This window comes from Rhea pennata, chromosome 4, assembly GCF_028389875.1.
Source record: "Rhea pennata isolate bPtePen1 chromosome 4, bPtePen1.pri, whole genome shotgun sequence".
NCBI classification, from domain to species: Eukaryota; Metazoa; Chordata; class Aves; order Rheiformes; family Rheidae; genus Rhea; species Rhea pennata.
Genome location: NC_084666.1, coordinates 44,489,730 through 44,512,045, shown reverse-complemented (window position 1 = coordinate 44,512,045; position 22,316 = coordinate 44,489,730). Strand labels below are relative to the sequence as shown.

At 37.2% G+C, this 22,316-nt stretch overlaps 2 protein-coding genes across 4 annotated transcripts in view; one reads left to right on the top strand and one right to left on the bottom strand.

The window, feature by feature from the left end:
- The window catches only part of ETFDH (electron transfer flavoprotein dehydrogenase), a 20,064-nt gene extending 9,372 nt beyond the window's left edge, over positions 1-10,692 (top strand). For both annotated transcript variants that reach the window (XM_062573820.1, XM_062573821.1), the window contains exons 9-13: positions 838-981; positions 4,861-5,029; positions 6,505-6,687; positions 6,997-7,218; positions 7,468-10,692. In XM_062573820.1, coding sequence (XP_062429804.1) covers positions 838-981; positions 4,861-5,029; positions 6,505-6,687; positions 6,997-7,218; positions 7,468-7,631 — 882 coding nt within the window. In that variant the 3' untranslated portion in view covers positions 7,632-10,692. The remainder of the gene's footprint in view (positions 1-837; positions 982-4,860; positions 5,030-6,504; positions 6,688-6,996; positions 7,219-7,467) is intronic.
- On the bottom strand, positions 8,399-22,316 carry PPID (peptidylprolyl isomerase D). Of its 2 annotated transcripts, none has more exons than XM_062573822.1 (10): positions 22,187-22,316; positions 20,783-20,923; positions 20,063-20,169; positions 16,791-16,979; positions 15,123-15,245; positions 13,391-13,497; positions 11,620-11,761; positions 9,321-9,407; positions 9,203-9,245; positions 8,399-8,635 (listed from the first exon to the last, which is right to left on the bottom strand). In XM_062573822.1, the coding sequence occupies exons 1-10, from the start codon at positions 22,269-22,271 to the stop codon at positions 8,544-8,546; spliced, it is 1,116 nt and encodes a 371-aa protein (XP_062429806.1). In that variant the 5' UTR covers positions 22,272-22,316; the 3' UTR covers positions 8,399-8,543. The 2 variants fall into 2 exon arrangements, with proteins under 2 accessions (XP_062429806.1, XP_062429807.1); XM_062573823.1 differs by having other exon boundaries at positions 8,399-8,632.

Below are 22,316 nucleotides of genomic sequence, written 5' to 3'. Positions count from 1 at the left end.
CAGTGAGCAGCTAGAGAAATCGAGGTGCTATTTGTTGCTGACTCGTGATACATGTTTAATAATCTCAAAGCTTAAAGGAGCTATAAATAATTCCTTTTGACAAAAGAGAGAACTCAGCAACTAAAGTTCTTTAAAGACTGTATTAAAGATGGAAAATGCAAGGTGTATCTTTGGGCAAGTTCTCAAATGAAGTAAGATGTGAATCTTGGGCATTCAGCCAGCTGGCATAGTCTTTTGCTTCCACCTCCCCATATCCATTTTCTATTTTCATCTTTGCTCTTCAGTGCTCTATAACAATGATTCTTGTAATTGGAATTGATAATTGATTCAGCTAATTAACGTGAAGAACTGTTTAAAATATGTGAGTGCAAGGACATAACTGTCTAGAAATAATTGATTACCTCTCCCCTCCTGCTTGTCTAGAGCAAACAGTTTTTGAACACAAATTTAAAACAAGTTTTCTCATTTATCCTGCCCACTAAACCATATTTAATGTAATTTCACTGTTTTATTTCAAAGGCAGATGGAAGGAGGTTGCAATGCAATTAAATGCTTACTGTGCTTCAGGTTTTAGGTAGGTCCATCAAAATTCTCAGGCTTGCTTCTACTGTAGTGTTAATAGAATATATTTTTGGCAGTAGTTCTTTAAGTGGAAAGATCCTGAGGTTTGTTTAGCATGACATAGATTTGAAGTGTTGATGTGGTAATACACTATTGTTTTATTTTCCAACTTTGTTGAAATTTCATACTTTATTTTCAGCAATGCTACATTTACTTTTTTATTTCCTCTTTTTCTCTTTTTTCTTTTTTTTTTGGTGGTTGTTGTTGTTTTTCAAGGTTGGCTTAGATTATCAGAATCCCTATTTGAATCCATTTAGAGAGTTTCAGAGGTGGAAGCACCATCCCAGTGTACAGCCTACTTTGGAGGGTGGAAAAAGGATTGCCTATGGTGCCAGAGCTTTGAATGAAGGTGGTTTACAGGTAATTTTACCGTGACGTTTTTTTTTTGTTTGTTTGGTTTTTTTTTTCCACTTACAGTGCTCTATCACCCTGCTTGTATTGCTGTGAATTCAGGTTGCGTACTGTCTGGAAATGAAGATGAATAGGGCCGGGCGTTTTGCTGGACAGAAAAGTCCCTTCATCGTGTTGCAGACTGACTGCTGAGACTTGCTAGACTTAGGTTCTGTCAAACTAACAATCTTCTGGCATAGTCAAATTACTTTCTAGGAAGCATGGTTTGTGTGTGAATCAAACGTGTTCAGCAGCAAAGAAACTAGAGGTAATTGTAGTTTGCCTGTAACCTTGGGGAAGAGATGGTAGCATCAGTCATTGGTTCTTTTGGAGGGGAAGTTTCAAATTGCTGGTGTATCCTAGCAGAGGGAATGTCTTTCCAAGGCTTGACCCCTAAGTTTCAGCATCATCACTGATTTATGTAGCTTACAGATGATAAGTCTTCACCTCTTTTAAGTTGCTGCTCCTTAGAAGATGGAATACCTTATTGATCAAGACTTAAGGTCAGTTGAAAGGATTAGATGACTTACATGAGAAATAGTCCAGAACTTATTACAGCTCCATTCTTTTCTGCTTGTTAGCCTCTCATGTGGGATTCTTAAAATACAGGGCATTGCTATGTGTCCTGGATCTCCACATCCATCTTTTACATGCTTTTTTCACTTTTGAACTTAGACTTGTCCGAGTATTCCTGACCCACCACCCATCTATGGAACCATCACCATCAGAAAGTGTTCTCTGAGTTCAGTCTTTCCTCTTTGAATCCCTTTGTTAGTATAAATGTGGCTTCAGCCAGCTTTTCCAATGCAAGTGGAATTTCAGCCATTTCAGAGACTGTTGTTGTCTTCTGGTGTTCAGGGTTGGATACAAGTGTGAATGCCTAGGATTGAGTTATGTGGGGTCACAAAATAACTTCTCAATTACACATGTAGTATGCAGTCAGTTAGTCCACTAGTCGATTACTTCATCTAATCTCATGTAAAAATAGTTATATATTTAGTTCATGATAGCCACTGTGTTACAGGGTTTTTAAGAAACTATTGTTGGTCCATTATTAACGTACATAATTTAGAAAGTATGGTTTAATCTAGATGTTTATATAAAAGAGTGGCTGCTCCTTTTGACCAGTGCCTCCGCTGTACTAGTAACTCTATCACAGATAGCTGTTACTGAATTTATGTCTTGGATGAATTATCCAGACTTCAATACATACTACTTACGTTGCTCCAAACACAAGTGAAAGAACATATTTTTTTTTTTTTGGGGGGGGTGTTTGTTTTTTAAGTCACTTACAGCAATTATTTGTGTTGAGTTCTACAAACAGTAGAACCACCCTTCTTGCATATGTATGTTCCTTACTGTTTGGGCTTTTTCCTTTGCTGGATTTAAACAATGTTATTTCGCACTGTTCCTACTACAAAGTGCATTTTTTTGTTTCTTTTTACTTTCTATATGTTAGAATCATTAAGAATTGATCACGAAGTTACACTATTAAATAGCTTTTTTTATACATACTTTCAGAAAAAAAGCCTTATTGATGAATCACTCAGGCTTCTATTTTTTTTTTTTTTTTTAAGAGTAGCTCTTTTGCATATATTGCTTTGATAACTGTAGAAGTCTATCTTACTTGTATCACTGGCGTACAGGAATATTTTCTTGTAAGTGGTTCTGGGTCTCTAATTGTTTTTTTTTTTTTTTTTAATTTTGATGACGGTATTGCTTCAGACAGATCTATATAATTACCATTGATCTAAGCTTTTATTATTAGTCTGCTGTAGATAACCTGATGACCATGCTTTTTAACACAGCGATACTAACTATAGTGTGAGAATGTTCTTGGATACTTCCCTGGTTTTGTACCTTTTGGATATGTGGAGAGAGGGGACAGAGTTTCATGGACTACATCTACGTTGCTATTATTTCTTATTTTTATTAGGTTTGCAAAATCAAGCACTTAGATCTTTAGAAATTTCCATGCAACCTCTATTTGGTCTCCTGTTTTGTCAGATTGCTTGAAAAGACTTAGTTTGTGGGGGGAAAAAAGAGTTTTGCTGCTGTTAAGGAATGTATTGTTATGAATATCAAAGAAGGAAATGGAGGAAATTAATCATGCTGATGGCTGACGCAAGTGTCAAAATGTTTGTCTTGCTTAACAAACTCTCCATACTGAGCTGAGCTAAGGGAAGGAGATTGTTGGGTTCAGTGTGTGCAGCTGGAAGGCAGAGGGCACTCGTCTTCCCTCCTCCAAAGCAGCCTTGTTTGTGTTTCCTCTGCCAAGAAGGTGGCTTCTCCTAGTGCTCAAGGCAAAAAGGATTCCTGTATGTCACCTGTATCTCAGGGATAGGAAAGGCTTGGGCCACACTGGCATGATGTGTCCCTTCAGCTCTACAAACTGCCAGTGGAGTTCCATGCTGCTAATAATGAGAATTATTAACAAAATGTTTGTACAGTCCATATAACCTTTTCTGTACATGACTTGTCTTTAATTTCAGTCATACTTTGTCAGTATATTAGTCATTATAGTCCTTTTGATTGAAACAACTAATGCAGAAAGAGAGTATTTGAGATTACCACCCCTTTATGTAGTTCAAAGAGCCAGTCAAGATGGCTCGAGGTAAGAACATGACACTTTTATGCTTGTCAGTGCTGTGCCACTGTATCCTAATAGATATAACAGAATGACAGTTTTCAGTTAACTGTTTTCCAAAAGTCTTGTGGGAAGAGAAGACCTCCTACCTGTTTATTTAATCTCTTTGAACTACTGTTACGTAACTTAATTTCTGACTTCTGGTCAATGAAAAATAAATTAAAAGCTGCAGTTGTATTTTCAGCCTAACTTTTACTATGAACAAAATCACTAAGTCTGTGTGCCTTGAGCAAATTTTCTAAAATACAGGGAAAACATTGGGTATAGTGTGACTTACTAACTACTATATGAATATTCAGAAGTAGTCCTGTGTGCACAGTTGCAAGTCGACTTGCCAACTGAACAAGCAGACGAAAGTAAACATTTGTTTCAGATTAACTTGAGCCCCTGGGATAAAGTTTTTGACATTTTTGATAAAATAAAACTACTTGTTTAGGGTCAAATTATTTAGGCTATTCAAAAATGAATCACTTTAGCCTGTTTGCAGGCAGCTTTAATAAAAACAAGATGCTGGATCCACATTTACTGCTCAGTATGAAAGACTTCCTCCGGAAGGCTAGGTTCATATCTTCTTTTCAGCGATTCCAGACCTAGGATTCAATCAGAGCTTTCCATTCACAGTGCCTTTAGGTGTACAGAGGTGGGGTTTTCTTGCACTCTCCCACTGAAGCTGCTTCTTGTTTATAGAATTGTAATCTCACTGAATGAGGATGAGAATAACTATCTTGATAGTTAAGGTATTCTTTAGTTAACACAAGAGTATAATATATTATACTCACATAATGTACATGACATTTGCGAATTCCCTTAGGTTTGTGTATTGGGAAACTTACTCCTCCCATACAGATTACTGAGAGGTGACAGTATTCAGTGACATAAGGCTTTCTCCCAGAATGGGAGTGAGAGAATGATTTATCACCAAAAATATATTTCTTATGTCTTGGCTGCTGAGCAACTTCTAAAAAAAAAAGTGACTTTTTTTTTGGGGGGGGGGGGGATGGAGGGGGGGAGTATGTGCCCAAATTCTCATTTGCTTACTGTACCAAGATTACATGATTAAGTAAAGCAGTTTGGTGTATTTTCAGATAGTGCACATGCAAGTGTAAAACTATTAATGGCGCTCAAGTTTCATGCCAGTTTGATTTGCAGAGTTGAATTTGCTCTTCAAAAATGAAAAACCTTCCTTTCTGCTTCCTTCTCAGTCTATACCCAAACTCACCTTCCCAGGTGGATTATTAATTGGTTGCAGTCCTGGATTCATGAATGTTCCTAAGATCAAAGGGACACATACTGCAATGAAAAGTGGCATTCTGGCTTCAGAAGCCATCTTCAGACAATTAATCGATGAAAATCTCCAATCAAAGACAATAGGTAAGGTCACTGTACTTTTACTTGTAAAGTAACATGAAATATAAACAAAACAGTGAGGAGGAAACTTGAAAAATCTCTCAGTTTTGTTAATTGTAGTAGTAAGATGCTTTTTTTTTCCCCTTCAGTCTTCTTCCATCTTTTAATTTTACAGAGCCTTCTCTGTGTAAGACTATTGTATATTTCCTACTATCTGTAGAATCTAGTATGTAGAATACATTCTAGTAATTGCCTGATCTTGACTGCATTGTACTGATTATTTAAGCCTTTCTTGTTCCCTTAAATCTGTTAACAAAAGCTGAACAGAGGTGACCCAATCAGAATTTCCATCATTCTGGGGACGGACACTACAGCCAGGTGCCACATGATTATTATTTTAGAAATCTCTTCTCTGCACTGTTGGATTCAACCCCACAGTGAGCTCTTGTTCAATTAAAACACACAATGCACTGAGGTATGCTAAACAATTAAAACTTCTAGTCTAGTACAGCCAGGCAAAATGCTTATGGCCCACCTAAAATAATAAACAGTCTTACCAGCTTAGCGTTCCATTGTTTGTTTGTTTATGGACAGATTTAATAAACTGTTACTGGTTTTGTCAAGACAGTAAACTACCAAAGCAGAGTTTCTCCTCTGTGCCTAGATAATGAGGTTTTTCAGATCATTAAGTGAAGTAGAAAATACAGACTGAAGCATGTTTTCAGGTATAGAAAGCCCCTGTAACTTTTTAAACTTTTTTTTTTTTGTTAGAACAAATTTTAGTAATGATGAAGGGGGAGGTTCTCAGAAAACTTTAATTTGAAGGCACTATTTTTTTAAGATATTGCTTGGGTTTATTTACACTGTAATAGAACTGTGCACTGATTAATCTGTCAAGCGTACAGTGTTTGTAGCATGCATAAAGAATATGATCAAAGAATGTAAACAAATCAGAATTTTGTAGCCAGACATCTCTCTTATTAACTTGCTGATTAGAATTGGAGAAAAAACATTCTCCTCCACTGAAGTCCTCCCTTTGGCCATGATGATCAGTACTAAAATCAGAATGATGATTGCATAGATTGTAAAGCAAATTTTTTGAACATTTTAACTTTAAAACACTGGGTCTTGGATCACAGGTGGACTGTTCTGGTCAGTTCTTAGATTCTACTAGGGAGTAGTGGTTTTCCCATATAGGTGCCCCTATTACCACCTCGTCTGCTTTCTTTATCTTTTTGCTAAATTTTGAGGCAATTTAATGCCTCTTGTGGCTTATGTACTACAGGCTACAAGGCAGTAGATATCTGTTGATAACTGCCAGTGAGAACAGATCTTTTAAAGAGGTTCAAATAAGTAGTCTTAAGTATATACCCAGCTTACCACTTTGAAATTATTCTGTTGCCTTCATTGCTAACAATTCTTTATTCAGCAGGGTTTTTTTTTATTTGAAGGATAGCCTTTCTGTACTGTAAGTACCTAAAAGTAATGTATTGCATTAGGACTTGATGTGCAAGAATATGAAGAGAACCTGAAAAAGTCCTGGGTTTGGAAAGAGCTGTATTCGGTTAGAAACATCCGACCATCCTGCCACAGTGTACTCGGTTTGTATGGAGGAATGATCTACACAGGTATCTTTTATTGGATACTGAGAGGAATGGAACCATGGACTTTAAAACATCCAGGTAATTTTATTATCCCTTGAAAGATACCAAATATATATGTCAGTCTCTTCTAGTTGAAGCTAGAGCAGATCTGGACAGTATTCAAGCAGGGAGGTCTCAAAATGTAGTAAAGAAATCAGCAATAAAGCAGCAAAGCAGACCTGGTCTCTAGTTAGCATAGTTTTGTCTCATGAAAAAGACAACCTGCTTTTATAAGTAACTTCTGATGACAACAGCAAGGGAAGTCAAAATAGCTTAGTTCAATTGTAGTTGAATACTGCAAATTACTTTAATTTTACACTGAAATTTATTTATTAAAAATGTATTTAGGACCAGATTTTGCTCGACTCAAGCCAGCCAAAGACTGTACACCTATTGAATATCCAAAACCTGATGGAAAAATCAGTTTTGATCTCCTATCATCTGTGGCTTTAAGTGGTACAAATCACGAACATGACCAGCCTGCTCATTTAACTCTAAAAGACGACAGCATCCCTGTGAACAAAAACTTGGCTATATTCGATGGACCAGAACAAAGATTTTGTCCAGCAGGTAGGTAATAAAAGTGAAGTGTGTCTCAGATAATTTTGCAAGATGAAAGGCAAAGTACTTCAGGGATGCTTCACTTTGCCTAATACAGGCTTCAAGCATTCTCTCTCAGTCCTGTTCCTAGAGGAGAGCTCCAGTGGAGGTCTTAAAAATGTATTAAACTTCTTTCATTACACTTGCTGATAAGGAATAGAAGAGCTGTACAAGGTGAAACTGTTTAGTGAAGTGATATCACTCTTTTCCTCTTCTCAGGAGTTTATGAATATATTCCTCTGGAAACAGGAGAAGGATCAAGACTGCAGATAAATGCTCAGAACTGTGTCCACTGCAAAACATGTGATATTAAAGACCCAAGTCAGAACATTAACTGGGTAGTCCCTGAAGGTGGAGGAGGACCAGCTTATAATGGCATGTAGATGAGCTGAAAGCTATTCAGTGACTTCTGACTTCCAACAAATAAGTTGGAGTGTTTTATGCTGCAGTGTAATTAAAAGTATAGCACTGACTTGAATGTTAAACAGTTTGAGACTAGCGTGCTATTCTGAATTTTAGGTATGATCATTATGTTAAAGGGAAAGTCAGTGCATTCAGGTTAAACTCTAGCCTTAAGAACTTCTTCGTAGAATGGAGTGGCAGGCAGAAGAAAGTTCTTCAGAGGACTGACAAATGACTTTGGATCTTCCAGTTATTGCTGAAGTTCAGTAATAACAGCAGCCATATCCAGAATCATGGGTGTGGTAGAAGAATTTAGTACCTACCCTTAAAAAAATAAAAGGTATGTTTTCTCCCTCTATTTGAAATTACTTACTATAGTGATATCCTAACTTGCAGTACAGAAAATAAATCAGTCTAAAGAAGTGTCACTGATAAAATGCTACACATCAAATATTTTTATTTCATTTTTTTTTCTTGCAAATACAAGGGGACCTGTTTGCAATACAACTTGTAAAGTGTTTAAAAAGATATGTAGTATTTACACCCTAATTTTGTGTACCAGCATTTTTTGTTCCTTCCAGGAAAGAAATCAATTTCTAATAGGAACTGCCTAACTTGTTCTGATGCTAGAAACAAACTTGTTAGGAAGTTTTAATTATTAATCAGTGGTTTTTGCAGATTACGTCTTAACAGCATACCCAAATCACAAAACCTGTTACCAAAGCTAAAAAGAAACGAAAAAAACAACTTAATCTTTGAAGTTTATTATTAGACTTAAGTTGTAAACACTGAAAATGCAGTACAGGGCAAATGAGAGAAGAAACACTTGCATACAGCTCCATTTATTCTTTTGCAGAGTTAGTGCAGAGGTTTAAAACTTTAGGGGAAAAAAATTAAGCAAACATTTTAGCATAAGCTGCCTTCTCTTTCTCCTTTTGGGCTTTTATCTTCTGTTTGATTCTGAGTGTTTCCGTTTGGATAGCTGCTTAAAAATAAAACCGACAGCTGCTTAAAAATAAAACCCATGATCCAGTTATAGTAACCACTTTATACTAGGTGTCCTACTACACCAAGCCTAGATGAGACTGCTGCAATTACCCATATTTATTTTAAATGCAAGAACTGCATTTAATTTTCTATCAAGTCAGGTATTAACTGCAAAAAGACTCTTGTCTCTTAGTTTGTTTCATGGACTGGTACATCAGGCAAAGGAGGATATAGGAAGAATAGAATTGGTTTTAACACAGAGCTTATGATGTAAAAATTTTATCCAATTAGGTATTAAACCAGAAAATTACCCTTTGAGATGGGGAGAACTTCCTTTGTATGCTGTTGACCTACATAAGCAGAAGGTGACCTTGTAACCCAGGACACCAGAGGCATCAATGCTGTATAAAAACAGTTTTTCCACCTCAGTGGGCTCTGCTCAACAGATCAGCATTTAAGTTTCAGCAATTAGTAGAAGCCAGGATCTTAGGTATCACCCTGGTATGATGTCCCATTTTAATCTGCTACATTTAAAATAAATAAAATATATAAAGAAACAGTTTACCTTTGTCTTCAGGGGCAATTTCATGAGCCTTTTTAAGATCAGCCTAAAGACAGAAGTATAAATGAATGTCTTGATTAAATGTTTAAATTTTAAAAAAATTAAATATTGTGATCATTACCAATGCCTGATCAAGATCCTTTATTCCGTGCCATCCTTGAGCCCGTCTGTAGAGAGCTTTAGTATTTGCTGGATCTATTTTAAGAGCCTGTAAGATTAATAAAATAGTCACATTAACATTTAGCATATTTCACAACCTCCCACCACTGCAAATGGCACAGTTTACACCAGCAGACAATGTTCCCATTTTGTTTGAGAGTAAACTGTCAAAACATTAACAGTGTAAATAGGAACACTACATTATAGCATACAGTACAGCTATCTAGTTGGTTTTAATATTGTAGCAGGGGAGTTGGTCTTTTATGAAGGAGCAACATACAAGTTCCATTTTATCTTACAGTATCTATACAGTTTTCAAGGCAAAGGTAACTGCAGTTCAGGTTATCCTAACCTAAGTCTATACTACATCTCCTTCCTTCACTCCAAAGAACTCTATTAAGGGGATCATAACAAAAACACATTTTTTTTTCTGCAAAGCTTATTTCATTGTTGGAACAAAAGATGTATACAAGCAATCCAGCTTATGAGATTCAGGAACCTTTAAGAAGTTTCAGTCATTACCCCTTTATTGAGCTGAATAGTTTTGCTACTATATATATATATATGTATTCCAGAACAGTGATCAGCTTTAATACGGCAACATCAAAATAGAAAATACAGTGGCTGGGCAAACAGTCTGTGCAACTATTCTGAGTAGTAGTTTTTTTTTTTTCAGTAAGTTCCACGTTTAATTTGGATAGCTCCATTCTTTCCACTCAGAGCTTTTCTTTTCTGGTCTTTGCAGATCGCATTTTTATTATTATTGCTAAGATACTTTTGCATTTTATTTTTTTCAGTGATTGAAGAAATCTCTTTGCAGGGGTGTCTGGCTTTATTAGTAAAGTTTATCAGTTCTAATTCTTTAGACACTAAAAGCTACATCCAGAATTCTTTAAGTCACTTCACTATTGTCTGTTTATACAAAGAAAGTATTACTCTGGGAGCTTATCCTGATGTACTTGTCTGCTGTAAATCCTAGAACCCGTTCTGGGTCAGCACAGAATTAAGTGTCTTTATTATGTACACATAAGGGCAGTCATTGTTTTTTGATGGCCAGATATGCTTATACCTATCTTAAAGGAAGGTTTGTTTGAACAAGTTCAACTCTTTGTAATTCCTCGTTTACACCAAACAACCCATGTATTGCAGATTGTTAATTTAAAAAGCTTTTGGCCGTAGGGAATCATAACTGAAAGTGTATGGTTGCTCATTAACAATTACCTTGAACTGTACCAATTAGTTCTTAGCAAACTGCTGTTCTGATTAAAACATTGATATGCTCTGTAAAACTTCTTAAAAGAACTAAGCTAAATACATTACACAAGTCTATTATAGCTGTGCATTTATCTAACAATTCTATCATCCTAAGAAGGGAGAAAAGGTTGGGGAGTTTTCCATATCTGCAAGTACTATGATGCTATTAATTTTTATCTGTAATAATTAAATGCTGTCTCAATTATCATTTTCTAGAGCACTGATGCCAGGTTACATATTCAGGTTTGGTTTTTTTTTCCTCTTTTCCATCCCCTAATTTGACCATTCTGAATACAAGCTTATGGCTGTTCTCCACATATGTAACATCAGCAGGCTGGAGAGCAACCTAGCTGAGATCCCAAAGTCCTAGGAGATGTTCAGGATCATCCGCTATTAGACATAAACGTTCTATACTCTATTTCCTTCAAGATTTTAATGTTTTATTGAATTAATTCATGCTTTCTCAGATGTGATCATTTTTGTCAGTAGGTCTATGTCACTTTTTTTTTTTTTGCCTTTGTTTTTTTAAATACTTTTGTATTTATCATTTGTTTTTACCCCCCCCCCAATTAACTGATTTCATTTCAATACTAAGCCTACATGAAAGGACTTTAATTAGAAAAGTAACTTCAAATCTAAAAATAAGTAAAACATTTTGCTCATGTTAGTTTTGCAGGAAAAGTATTCTTCTTTCATTGTTATCAGTTTTAACTACTTGTGTTATAAAAACTAGCTCTGCTCTCAGGAAACAAAACTAATATTCACAGTTTGCATTTTAGTGTGGCAGTAAGCAACAGCCTTTATTTTGTTTGTTAGTAAGTCATTTCAATTTCAAAGCCTTTTCAAAAAGCCAAATACTGGAAAGTTGTTATTAACTTTAAAGCCAGCCTTCTACTTTATTTACCTTCAAATCATGAGCTTGTCAGAAGACTCTGTATTAAAGAGATTTTAGTTGCCATTATCTGTGTTAAACCAATTATTAAGGAAAATATTAAACACTAAATTACCTCTGAACAATTTTCAATAGCTCCTTGCCAGTCAGACAATTTTAGTTTACAAGCACCAATGTTTAAAACACAAGTCAAAGCAACAGTCTTTAACTTTGGTTTGTCTGCCTCCTCTGTCACTGCTTCAGAAGCTTCTACATACCTGCAGGGGGAGAAAAAAAAAAGTTTACAAAGAACATGCATTAGGGTGGCCAGCTTAACTTCCATTTTGTTCTGCCCTTAGCTGTCTTTCCAAAACTACATGCAAATAGGCTTCTTCAAATTAGTATTTTTAACTGTTTCAATTCCACTGTTAAATATACCACACCTACTGATAAAAGGTGAGCTCACAGATAAATGTTTCCCTATAACACAAAGAAGAAAATATTCCCGTTCTTTGACTGTATTAAGATTTTCTTTTCTTTGACAAATGCACTATGTTAGATGGCGTGAAACCAGCAGAATTTGTTTCCGTAACCACTGAAATGGTGTGCGGGGCAAATATTTCTAGGTGTTTTGCTAGGAGAACTGCATATAAGATATAGGCAGCACTGCTGTTTTTATCCGTTCTGGTGAAGTACCGGCTAAAGTACTCCATCCTACTTCAAGTACCAGGCTTTAAGACACAACAACCAGGGTATGCCCATAGATGAAAGAAAAGATGACCTATAAATAAGGTCTAAAAGCATCAGATCTATTTAGTTTGGAAAAGACAGTATCCTTCCCATCCACAAAGGCAGATTAGCACCAAGAAAAAAAAAAAAAAGAAAAGAAAAAAGAGCTGTCTACACCAACTGAACAGCTTTCACTGGCCTTGCTTACGAGTGTGCAAGACAGTTGTGAAGGATGGCATAAGTATACCTGAGTTCTACCTTAGAACAGGGGAGGAAATGGACAGTTGCAACACAAAGTACCTTAAAGATCCATTCCAGCCTTTTTTCTGTATCATTTCTAAAGCATTTACATATAAATCCAACTTTTTTCAGGTTTTCTGTGGGTCTATGATAGGTTTTTTTGAGTGCAGAGGGAGAGGATGCATTTTGGGTTAACATTTTTGTTTCTGTGCTTCAGAAGGACATCATTTGTTTGAAATCTAGTTTTTAAAACTCAGATGAAGCATTAAATATGCTTTGATTCTTTTTCTGTCATTACTGTTTTTTGACTGGTGATCATTATGAAAGCAGAGATAAAAGTCAGTATAACTTAAAAAGATGTAATTGGGAGAACCTCAAATACATGAAGCAGAAAGCCTCAAAGAATGAAACAGTACAGAAACAAGAACAGAAAGTTCATGATTTTGAAGACAAGTCTGCATTAAACATGGAATCAGGATGATGGCACCATGCCTAAGAGCAAAATAATAATAATGAATTAGTGTCATATTTGGACATAGTCTCTTTTGAACTTACCATCTCCTATACCTACTGATTAACAGAAGTCAGAAGAGGCAGCATCTCCTGCCCTTCCCTCTCCAAATACTCGTATACTGTTGTGCTTTTTCTCCCAGTTATGTACCAGCACAGCAACAGTATTAATAGAGGAGCATTAGCAATTAGGAGTTCTAAGAACTATATGCAAGAGGTGACGTTTATCTATCAATGAGTAAAAAAATATCTATTTGAGTAAATAGCTAAAAAATCAAGCAGTTCTTTTTCAGATTCTATAGGCTTTAAAAAGAAGAGAAAGAAAAAATAAGCACAGTATCAGGCATTTTAAAATGTATGTATTATTACTTGATTGTAATGTTAATCTGGATTACAGAAACTACCTGATTTAACAATGATAGCCTTACCGTAAACTTTTACTATACTTTTTAGCTGCCTCTGCCCAATTTTGGGATTTGAAGAAAGTATTTCCTATATTCTTTATGTCTTCTGCTATGGCCACAATCTTGTCAACCTAATAAAATAGATGTAAAATACAAAGTATCAAATTACTTACCAAGAAAATCTTGATTTACTTAATCATTAACAGTAGGATTGCATGTCCATCCTCTTTCAAAAATCATTCTAACTTTAGACAAATAGTGGTTTCAAACGACTTGTGCAATATTCTCTGCTCTATGTAATACCCAATAAGTAAGCTGAAAGATGAAATTCCTAATGGTTTTTACATGGGGAACAGGTGATACCACTGATGTCAAAAAAAGAGATAACAAAGCAGGTCAACCCTCAACGCTGCTACCCACGCAGAAAGTTAAAGGTGTTGACTGCTATTTATGGAAAACAAGATATTTTAACAATCTAAGCGTACATCCAAGACTGCTTTGTTCCCAATAGTATTTTTGATTAATACTGCTTTGAGAAGCAGAAGACAACCACTTGAACTCTACATAATCTCAAACTAAAACTCATATGAACACACTTCTCTTTCTCTCAAAACACTTAAGTCTATGGGAAAAAGAAAAAAAATGCTGCCTGTCTGTATGATATCCATCGTTTCTATTTCCAGAATGGCATATATTTCAAGTGCTAAGTTACTTTTCCAGTGACAATGAACAGTTTATATTACTGCTGTCAGTGCCACAAGTGTCTTAAGCTCTGTCAAAATGCCATCTGCAATATTTCTAGTTAACAAATTCACTATATTAGAATTAATGACTCTGAAAAAACAGATCACAGCATGAAGCCAATTTCATCAAGGTTTCTATAGTTAGTTTATATAAACAGATTTAAAATTAAGGAAGACAGGCACCTACCAACATCAGATCAGATTCATCAAAAACGCTACCCAGTTTTTCAAGCTAAGGTGTTTCTCAACAGCCAAAGATAGTGTTTCAAAAACAGAATTTCTCAATAGCCAAAAATAGCATCTCAAAAAATAGTTTCTGGATTCTAGCTGTAATGCTTTTTTACTATTCTTCTCTCCCTTTCTGATTTTGTATTTGGAATTCACTTATACAAGGCCCCTTTTTTTCCTCAGAAATCAGTGTCTGATATGCGTAATTTGTCTATTTCATTCACACAGTAAAGTAAAAACCTGCCCAACAGAAGAATGGCTTTCCCCAGTCTGCTTCCTAACCTTCCCCAACAGGTCTTCCTTCAGTTTGCACAACCTGAAAAGCAAGTAACTGCTAGGGATTGAGAACTTTCAAGTCTACCATAGTCAGATCTTTACAAAAGGCTGGTCTTTTATTACTTCTAGTAAGTGACGCTAAATATTTTTAAAGGGTGTGTATTTAAAAAGTCACCCAGGAAAGTGTGTAGGTGCAACATTAAGGTATCCATCAGAGGGATGGAGTACAGCACAAGCCAAAAAACAGAGTAGGAAAAAAAAGTAGAATGTTATGTTTTTAATTACTGGGAAAAATAGCTCTAGTTAGCGCTGAAAAATATAGACAGCAATCCCCTCTCCTGGCATTCTCTTCCTAAAACTCATTGTTACCACTTGATCAGTACTCTGACTGAACTTAAGAAAAAATGCTTAGTGAATAGCCTCACAGATAATACATAACTTGGATTACCTACAAATCCAGCTTTTTGTAAAATAACTATCTAGAAAAGAAAAAAAGAAAAACCACCTACATCTTTCAAGTCTATGTCTGAATCTTCAGGAAAATCTGGATGAGCATCTCCAGAGCCATCTTGGGGAACAATTCCCCAGTCATCTCCTTCCTTCAGCTCTCCACATTCTGCAATAACGCACAACTGAAAAGAAAGAAAAAAAAAAGCATAGCAGCAGTACTGCACATTAAGATAATTTAAGAAAGAAAAAAAAACCCATAGATGTGTGCTTTCTGAAATTCAGTAAAAATGCTTTGTCATCTGTTGTTTGGGTGCATTGATTTCAGAAGTCTGTCATAGCACCATTAGCCCCTGCTCATCAAAAGGTTTTTATCACAGAAAGTAGTGCCTTCGAAGTACCAGCATTCCAGCCACACCATATCCACTTTTTACAAAGCCTGGAAGAAGAAATAGCAGTAAGAAGAGCTGCAGCAAGCAGATGACTTTATAATCCTTTAATATTAGAGAGAGATGAGCGTTCTTTTTTCAAACTGGCAAGTCTTTTAAAGTAACATACATTTTCAAACAGTTACAAACTGATATGAACTACACCCCGATTGCTTCATCAGAAATAAAACAATTTCTGACATAAAATTCATGAAAATTGCCTATCATGGCAGTTAGTTAGGATTACGAATTCCACTTTGTAATTTCCTCACCAGTCCTTCTGGAAGTGCATTTCCACCTTTACCCTGATAAAGGCTTCTACCCTCTCAGTTGTGTTGAGCAGTAAATAAACTGTGTGTGTGGTGGAAAGAGATTTTTGTTCCTTTGCTGTAAATTAACATGAACAGCAAAAGGAAAACTGTTACCGCTCGTAAAAATAACTGGTAAACATTTAATAGCCCTAAACATTACACTAGGCATTTAGAAGAAATAAAAAGAGTTGTATGAATTAATGCTAAAACTTGCCAGCTCAGGAAGTTTGTCTCAAGTTACCAAGACTACAGTTATTCCAAAAAGCAGCAGTTCCAACAGCATAAGGCTTTTGGTGCTTTTCCAGTGTAATCATTCAGTAGACACTAAATGGAAACGCTGCAAACGCTTGATTATTCACCTATGCATTTTTCTTAGTTCTCCACATTTAAATATCAACTAGAACCAAGGAAGTTTAACTCCCAAAATGAGTGCACTACTCTTCCCAGCCATCACACAGAGAAGAAAATATACATACATACATATATATATATATATATGTATGTATGTATTTTACATTTAGATTTTGGGGAGCAAAAAAACCCAACTTTCTCTCAACAATATTGTCTTCCTAAGGATGACAAAAAAAAAATCCATTAGCTAGTTCATTTTTCTAAAATACCTTAGAAAAATCAATAACTATTTTAACAGTTTTCAACCACAAAATCACTTCCCCCCCCAATACTTTTAGGATAGAAATGTTTAATCTTAAAGAAGTCAACAATCCTGTAATCTTTAGTCTCAGTAAGTGACAAACAAGACTGGCAAGGTGTTTACAATAGGAGAAAGTGAGAAGTAATGGTTCAATATTTTCCAAAAGCAACTGGGTAACAACAATGCCTTTATTGCTTTTCTCTAGCAAAAAGAAAATCATTTTTAATCCTCCTGGGGGGAGGGAAAAAAAAGAAAAAGGTCAAATCAATTCAGAGTTTTCAGTCAAAACATCATCTGGTAGAAGAAAACAGAATTCCTAGGCACCTTGATATTGCTCACCTTAGCAGGATTTTCTCCATTTACTTCAACGTTCTCTAATATTTTAACGACACCCATTCCTTTGATCACTTGACCAAATACCACGTGTTTCCCATCCAGGTGAGAAGTAGGCACCGTTGTAATGAAGAACTGAGAGCCATTAGTACCAGGTCCTGCATTTGCCATGCTCAGCAGTCCTGCTTTATCATGCTGTATAACAAGAAAAAAAAAATCACAACCAAAAAAAAAATCATATATAAAATTCTGTAAGGCTACTGCTATACACTGCAATGACAACCATAATTACAATTTTGAAGAAATCAGACAGTTCCATACAGTTTTATTAATACTAATTTTAACATACTACTTTTACCTATCATGATTGCACAGGGCAAATGCCATTTCTGCCTCTACACTTGCCACCTCCTCATGGGTGACTTCACACTGCAGCATTTCTTGTTTACTCCTTGTGCAGTCTATACACTCCACATTGGTCAGCTGCTGAATTTAGAGATCATCTGAGAAAGAAGTGATGTTCCTCACTAGATCATTCAAGACCACTGGCTTCATTAAGAAACAAAGCAACACACCACATAAACCAACTTAATGTGGTACTGTCAAGAATGGTACGTATTGTTAATTTTAAAAAGATCTACTTATGGAAATTATGTTGTACAACTATGACTTTTAGGGATCTGTGGTCTTTATAATTTAAAGTTCTTTTATTTTTTTTTTTTTTGTCTTAACTTGCACTTTTCCAGGCAGACAGTTATTAGTCTGCTGGGATTTTAATCATCTGATTATTCTGGTTCATTAAACAGGGCACAAGATACTAAAAATTGGTTAAACAGACCAACATGAGATGATACTGTCCATCTTCTTTCCAGTATTTTTTCTTCTTTGAAATAAAACTTACCTTGCTCCATCATACGGATTATTTCATTTTTTGCTTGTACTGCAACCATTGTGGTAGTTCCACGCATTGCGGACTCTCTTGTTAAACTGTTATGACATATTAAGGTACTACTCTCCTAAACTTGATCTAGTTATTAAGTGCAAGAAAATCCATTCAGCAAAGGTCAATACGTTATATGAGGACTCTGGTACACGTCTGAAGCATGCAAGTTGCAGTATCCCTAAGAAACTTGATACTGTAGGGAGGAGAGGAGAGCAAAAGAATGAAGTATGACAACACAGAGGAGACAGAAACTGAAATTCCTATAAAGCAGAGCTCAGAGCTCTATAGGAGGTTGATTAGTTTGAGACAGCAGTCTTAGACAGCTGTATTTAAGCAGCTCGTTTGTCACTACAGTCTTTATCAGTTTGAAGAACATGCTATATTGAAAACTGTTTTCCCACTCCATGCTTAGATTTCCAAGGACTTTGAGAGAACGTACTGCCCATGGTGTTCATCCAGTCATAGGATATAAGGATCTTTCAATGATGTTACAAGATTAGGCCCAGAATTTCTGGAAAAAGGATGTATGCTGAAATCCAGAATTGCACCTAGCTAAACAAAAGGTACCAGAATAATCTTGTCTTGGTCTCTTCTAATCTTGAAACTCATCCTGGGAATCAGAATTGGCCAAGAGAGAGCAAGCCTGTGTTCCACAGCAAGAGAAGGCAACTTGGTAGCAAGCTTGCAGAAGGCAGCCTCCAAAGCAAACATCTGGCATTTTGCATGGTAGCTGCTGGCAAACAAGTTAATCAAAAAGGGTTCTTTCATAAGAGATTTTTGCAAATAACATTTGAGGCTGGCCAATGAACGACTGCCAAGAAGATTCAGTGCACGTTTACCTTTTGTCCATAAAGATTTGGAGGACAGGTTGAAAACTGACAGCAGTCTAAGGGCTCTGATCTTCAGGACATTTACATGCAACCCCATTTTCTTCGGGACCAAGTCTCAGCATCACTCTCATAAATAGAGGTCCTACTCATTAAAAAAAGAGCTGGTGATCCCTCATGCACCTTCTTGCCTTGAAAGTGTTCTGAAAAGCACTGTCAATAGTGTCTTTCCCATGCTAGTTTCTGCATGCCATTTGCTCAGCTTATAAATCAAGTCAGAATCTGGACAAAGTCTCTGACAGGTTGCAGGCCTGCAAAGCTACAGCACAGTAACCACACTGCTTGAGAGCTGTGCAAATTGGGTGTTCCACTGTGGCACAGCCATTAGCTGCAGAAATGATGCCAAAAAAAGTCTGCTGAGAGTGACCTAATGTGATGAACTGACTACTGACTAAGTCTTTCAAATACGCAACACAAGAACAATTATTTCTTTCTCAGAAGCATGAAAAAGAAGTCTTACGTCAAAAGCATGAAAGAGAAAGAAGAAAGGTAATGGGCATATTGAAGTTTACACCACTGCACAAGAAGCAGGAAGAGGCAAGGATAGATCCTGAGGAAACTGCTGTTCAGAGTTGTATTTGCTAATTTGTATGTATAAAGCACAAGTACTGACAGCCTGCTTGGCATTACGCGATACTGACTTCAAGGACGAGGACAGTTTCATAATTCACATAATTCATAAAACACGTGAAATAGCATGGTTTAATATAATACTAAAAAAATTTTTTATAGAGCTGACTAACAAACAGTTGCATTAGTGCTATAATGAAATAATGAGCTTGGATACAGGAGTGATCACTAATAATGGAAGATAAGAAATTTCTGAAGTTCCCCCTACCATCAGGGCCAACATCTCCTGAATTACACCCTCAAATCCAGAACTTTGCATATTCAAAAATCTGTTCTGTTCACAGCATGTTTTTCAAGTACTTTGGGTGCAAAATCAAACAGCCTTTTACTACTTATTCCATTGTATTGGAGAAAACGCTCTCTTCAATTTTCCTTTGGATTAATTCTGCAAGCTACAAAAGATTCCTCACTTCTTAAACAAAACAGGTATTTCTCACATCTAAGCATATAAAAATGATGAATATTAACAGTATATGAAAACAAACAACATCTGTTTAACGCTAATACACTCTACATGCTTCACAGTGACAACATTTGCCACTTGTCAAAATAATTTCTCCAGTCAGAACTGAAATGTTGTTTCAAACCAATTTCTAACGGAGAAATTAAAAAAGAATATTTAAACTATTGTTACTTTTGTCATCTTTTCTGTAATTAACAAAGACTTTAAGGACAAACTGGTCTGGGTCTTTTTGTTGCATTCTTTTCCACTGCTTAAAAACATGCTATCTGTGGGCTGAAGGGCACTAAGATTCAATTTAAACAAATATCACTGAAGTTTCAAAAACTGAATACAAGCTGTATTTTCAATAGAATACCTTATAATGAAAATTTTCATCTTCAAATTTTTCACCATATATACTTTCTCCACCTGTGCCATTTTGATTTGAGAAGTCTCCACCCTGGATCATGAATTGCTTAATAACTGTAAAAGAAGATAATTATTAAATAGAGCAGTGAGGCAGGAAAGGCACTAAGAAAAACAATTTAGAGATAAAGATCAATCCTTGTCATCCACACTTAAGCCTAAAAATAAATAAATAAATAAATAAATAAAGCCATCTTTATTTTATCAAGTTTCAACTAGCTATTCCCTTTCAGCTCAGAAATCACAGAATCACAGATTCAGTAAGGCTGGAAGGGACCTCTGGAGATCATCTAGTCCAACCTCCCAAAGAGTTCCTGGTGCTGGTTCCACTAGGGCTTGAAGCCAGGACCTTCCGCATGTAACACGGATGTGATAACCACTACACCATGCTTGGTGTCACTCACTTGATATTCAGTGCTTTAACTGAAATCCATTTCAATCTATTTCATAGTAAATTAGTTCTACTACTACTGATTTACTATAGTAAACTTTTGCTTTACTATTGTCAATGTGTGTGAAACAGTATCTGATGATCAGGAGGGTCTAACAGTCAAAAGTCTGTCTTCAGTCAAGTTATTACTTCAACAAGTGCTCCTCTATATTATTTCACATATTGATAATAGAAGACTTATGTTGTCAGCTAGATAACAGAGGATTTTACAGAACTTACTTCTATGGAAAGGGCATCCTTTATAATGGAGAGGTTTTCCAGTGGTAGGCCCTGTTCCTTTCTCTCCTGTACATAATGCACGGAAGTTTTCAGCAGTTTTAGGCACAACGTCAGCAAACAATTCAAAGACAATCCGTCCAACTGAAATGACAAAGTGAGGGTGAGACATCTTTTTAAGTCCTCTCCTAGGCACAATGATGTGTTGAGCACTGTAGGGCAAAGGCAACTAAATTTCAGAGCAGGTTATTTGTATTCAGCTTATTATTAAATTCACCTTTTGGAGTTGTTCCACGGCTAACACTGGTGGAGCTACTGTAAGGTATTGCCAGCAATGAATTGCACTACTCCCCGGAGCTAGGGCCCAGAAAATACAGGCTCATAAAAACGTGATGATATTCAAATCTGCAATTTTTAGGCAAAAGCAAACCAAAAATGTGTCTGTGTCATAAACACGCATAGAGAGTTACGGTGAATTTTATTTGATTAAAAAGCTTATGCTAAGTGTGTATACCAATCTTATTTCTCATTCTCTTAAACTCCAATTTTACTGAGGCACAGTAGTACTTAACATGTATGTGAATAATGGCTATTTACAGTTGCAGATGCAAGAAAGCAATTATTAAATCAACAAGTGTGCATGTTTTACCTAACATAAGCAAAAACTGAGTAGATAACAGTTCCCCATATTTGATAAATGGCTTCTGTAATAAATTTTAACCTTTTTTTAATATAAATTGGCATGTCAGATTTCTCACTCCTAGCAGCCGCCACCAGTGACACTACTGTTTTCTCATCAGCCTAACAGGGAATTAGTTAATGTAATTTCACTGTACCAGAAGCCAAATGTAAATAAATTAGTTCTAATTAATACAGGAATGAAAGCAAATTAGACAACTGGAAGTCAATAAAACCTTCCTAGAACATCAAACGCTCTTACTGACTTTCTCCCGAGTAACAAACCGAGGGAGCGAACGAGCAGCCAGCCCTGCAGCGGACACCGCCTGCCCTTACTCGCCCAGCGCACCCGGAGAGCCCCAGCTCTCGGGCACCCCGCTCCGCCGCCCAGCCGCAGGCGACGCCGGCAGCACCGGGCCCGGCCGCCGGCCCAGCTGCCGCCTGCACAGCCCGCGGCTCCGCGCCCGCCACCTCCCGCACAGCGAGGGGCGGCCCCGGCGCCGGCTCCCGCCCTAGGCCGCGCCGCGGGCCCCGACGACGGCAGGGGGCGGCGGCGGCCTCGGCAGCGCGGGGACCGGGCCTGCGGCAGGCCCCGGCCTGCGCGGGCGGATCTGCACGCGGGGCCGGGCGCTGCGGCGGCGCCCAGGCCGCATGCAGACACCGACCGCCGCGCCGCGCCGCGTCCCGCCCCGGGTAGACCTGGCGCCCGCCGCGCGGGCCCGGCCCCACCTCGCTCGCCGCCGACGTCCACGTCGAAGAAGGCCCGCGGGTTGCGGGGGTTGCCGGGCCGCGCCGGCGGCGACGGCTGCGACATGTCGCCGCTGGCGGTTCCGGGCGCCGCGGGCAGAGGGGCCGCGGC

What these genes read in the sequence shown, in the direction of transcription:
- PPID (XM_062573822.1), bottom strand. Translation starts at nt 22,271, where the DNA reads ATGTCGCAGCCGTCGCCGCCGGCGCGGCCCGGCAACCCCCGCAACCCG. An exon ending in ATGGAGAAAATCCTGCTAAG is followed by an intron (nt 15,246 to 16,790) that starts GTGAGCAATATC and finishes CTTTCTTTTCAG; the next exon opens with TTGTGCGTTATTGCAGAATG. An exon ending in AAGTATAGTAAAAGTTTACG is followed by an intron (nt 11,762 to 13,390) that starts GTAAGGCTATCA and finishes CTCCCCCTGCAG; the next exon opens with GTATGTAGAAGCTTCTGAAG.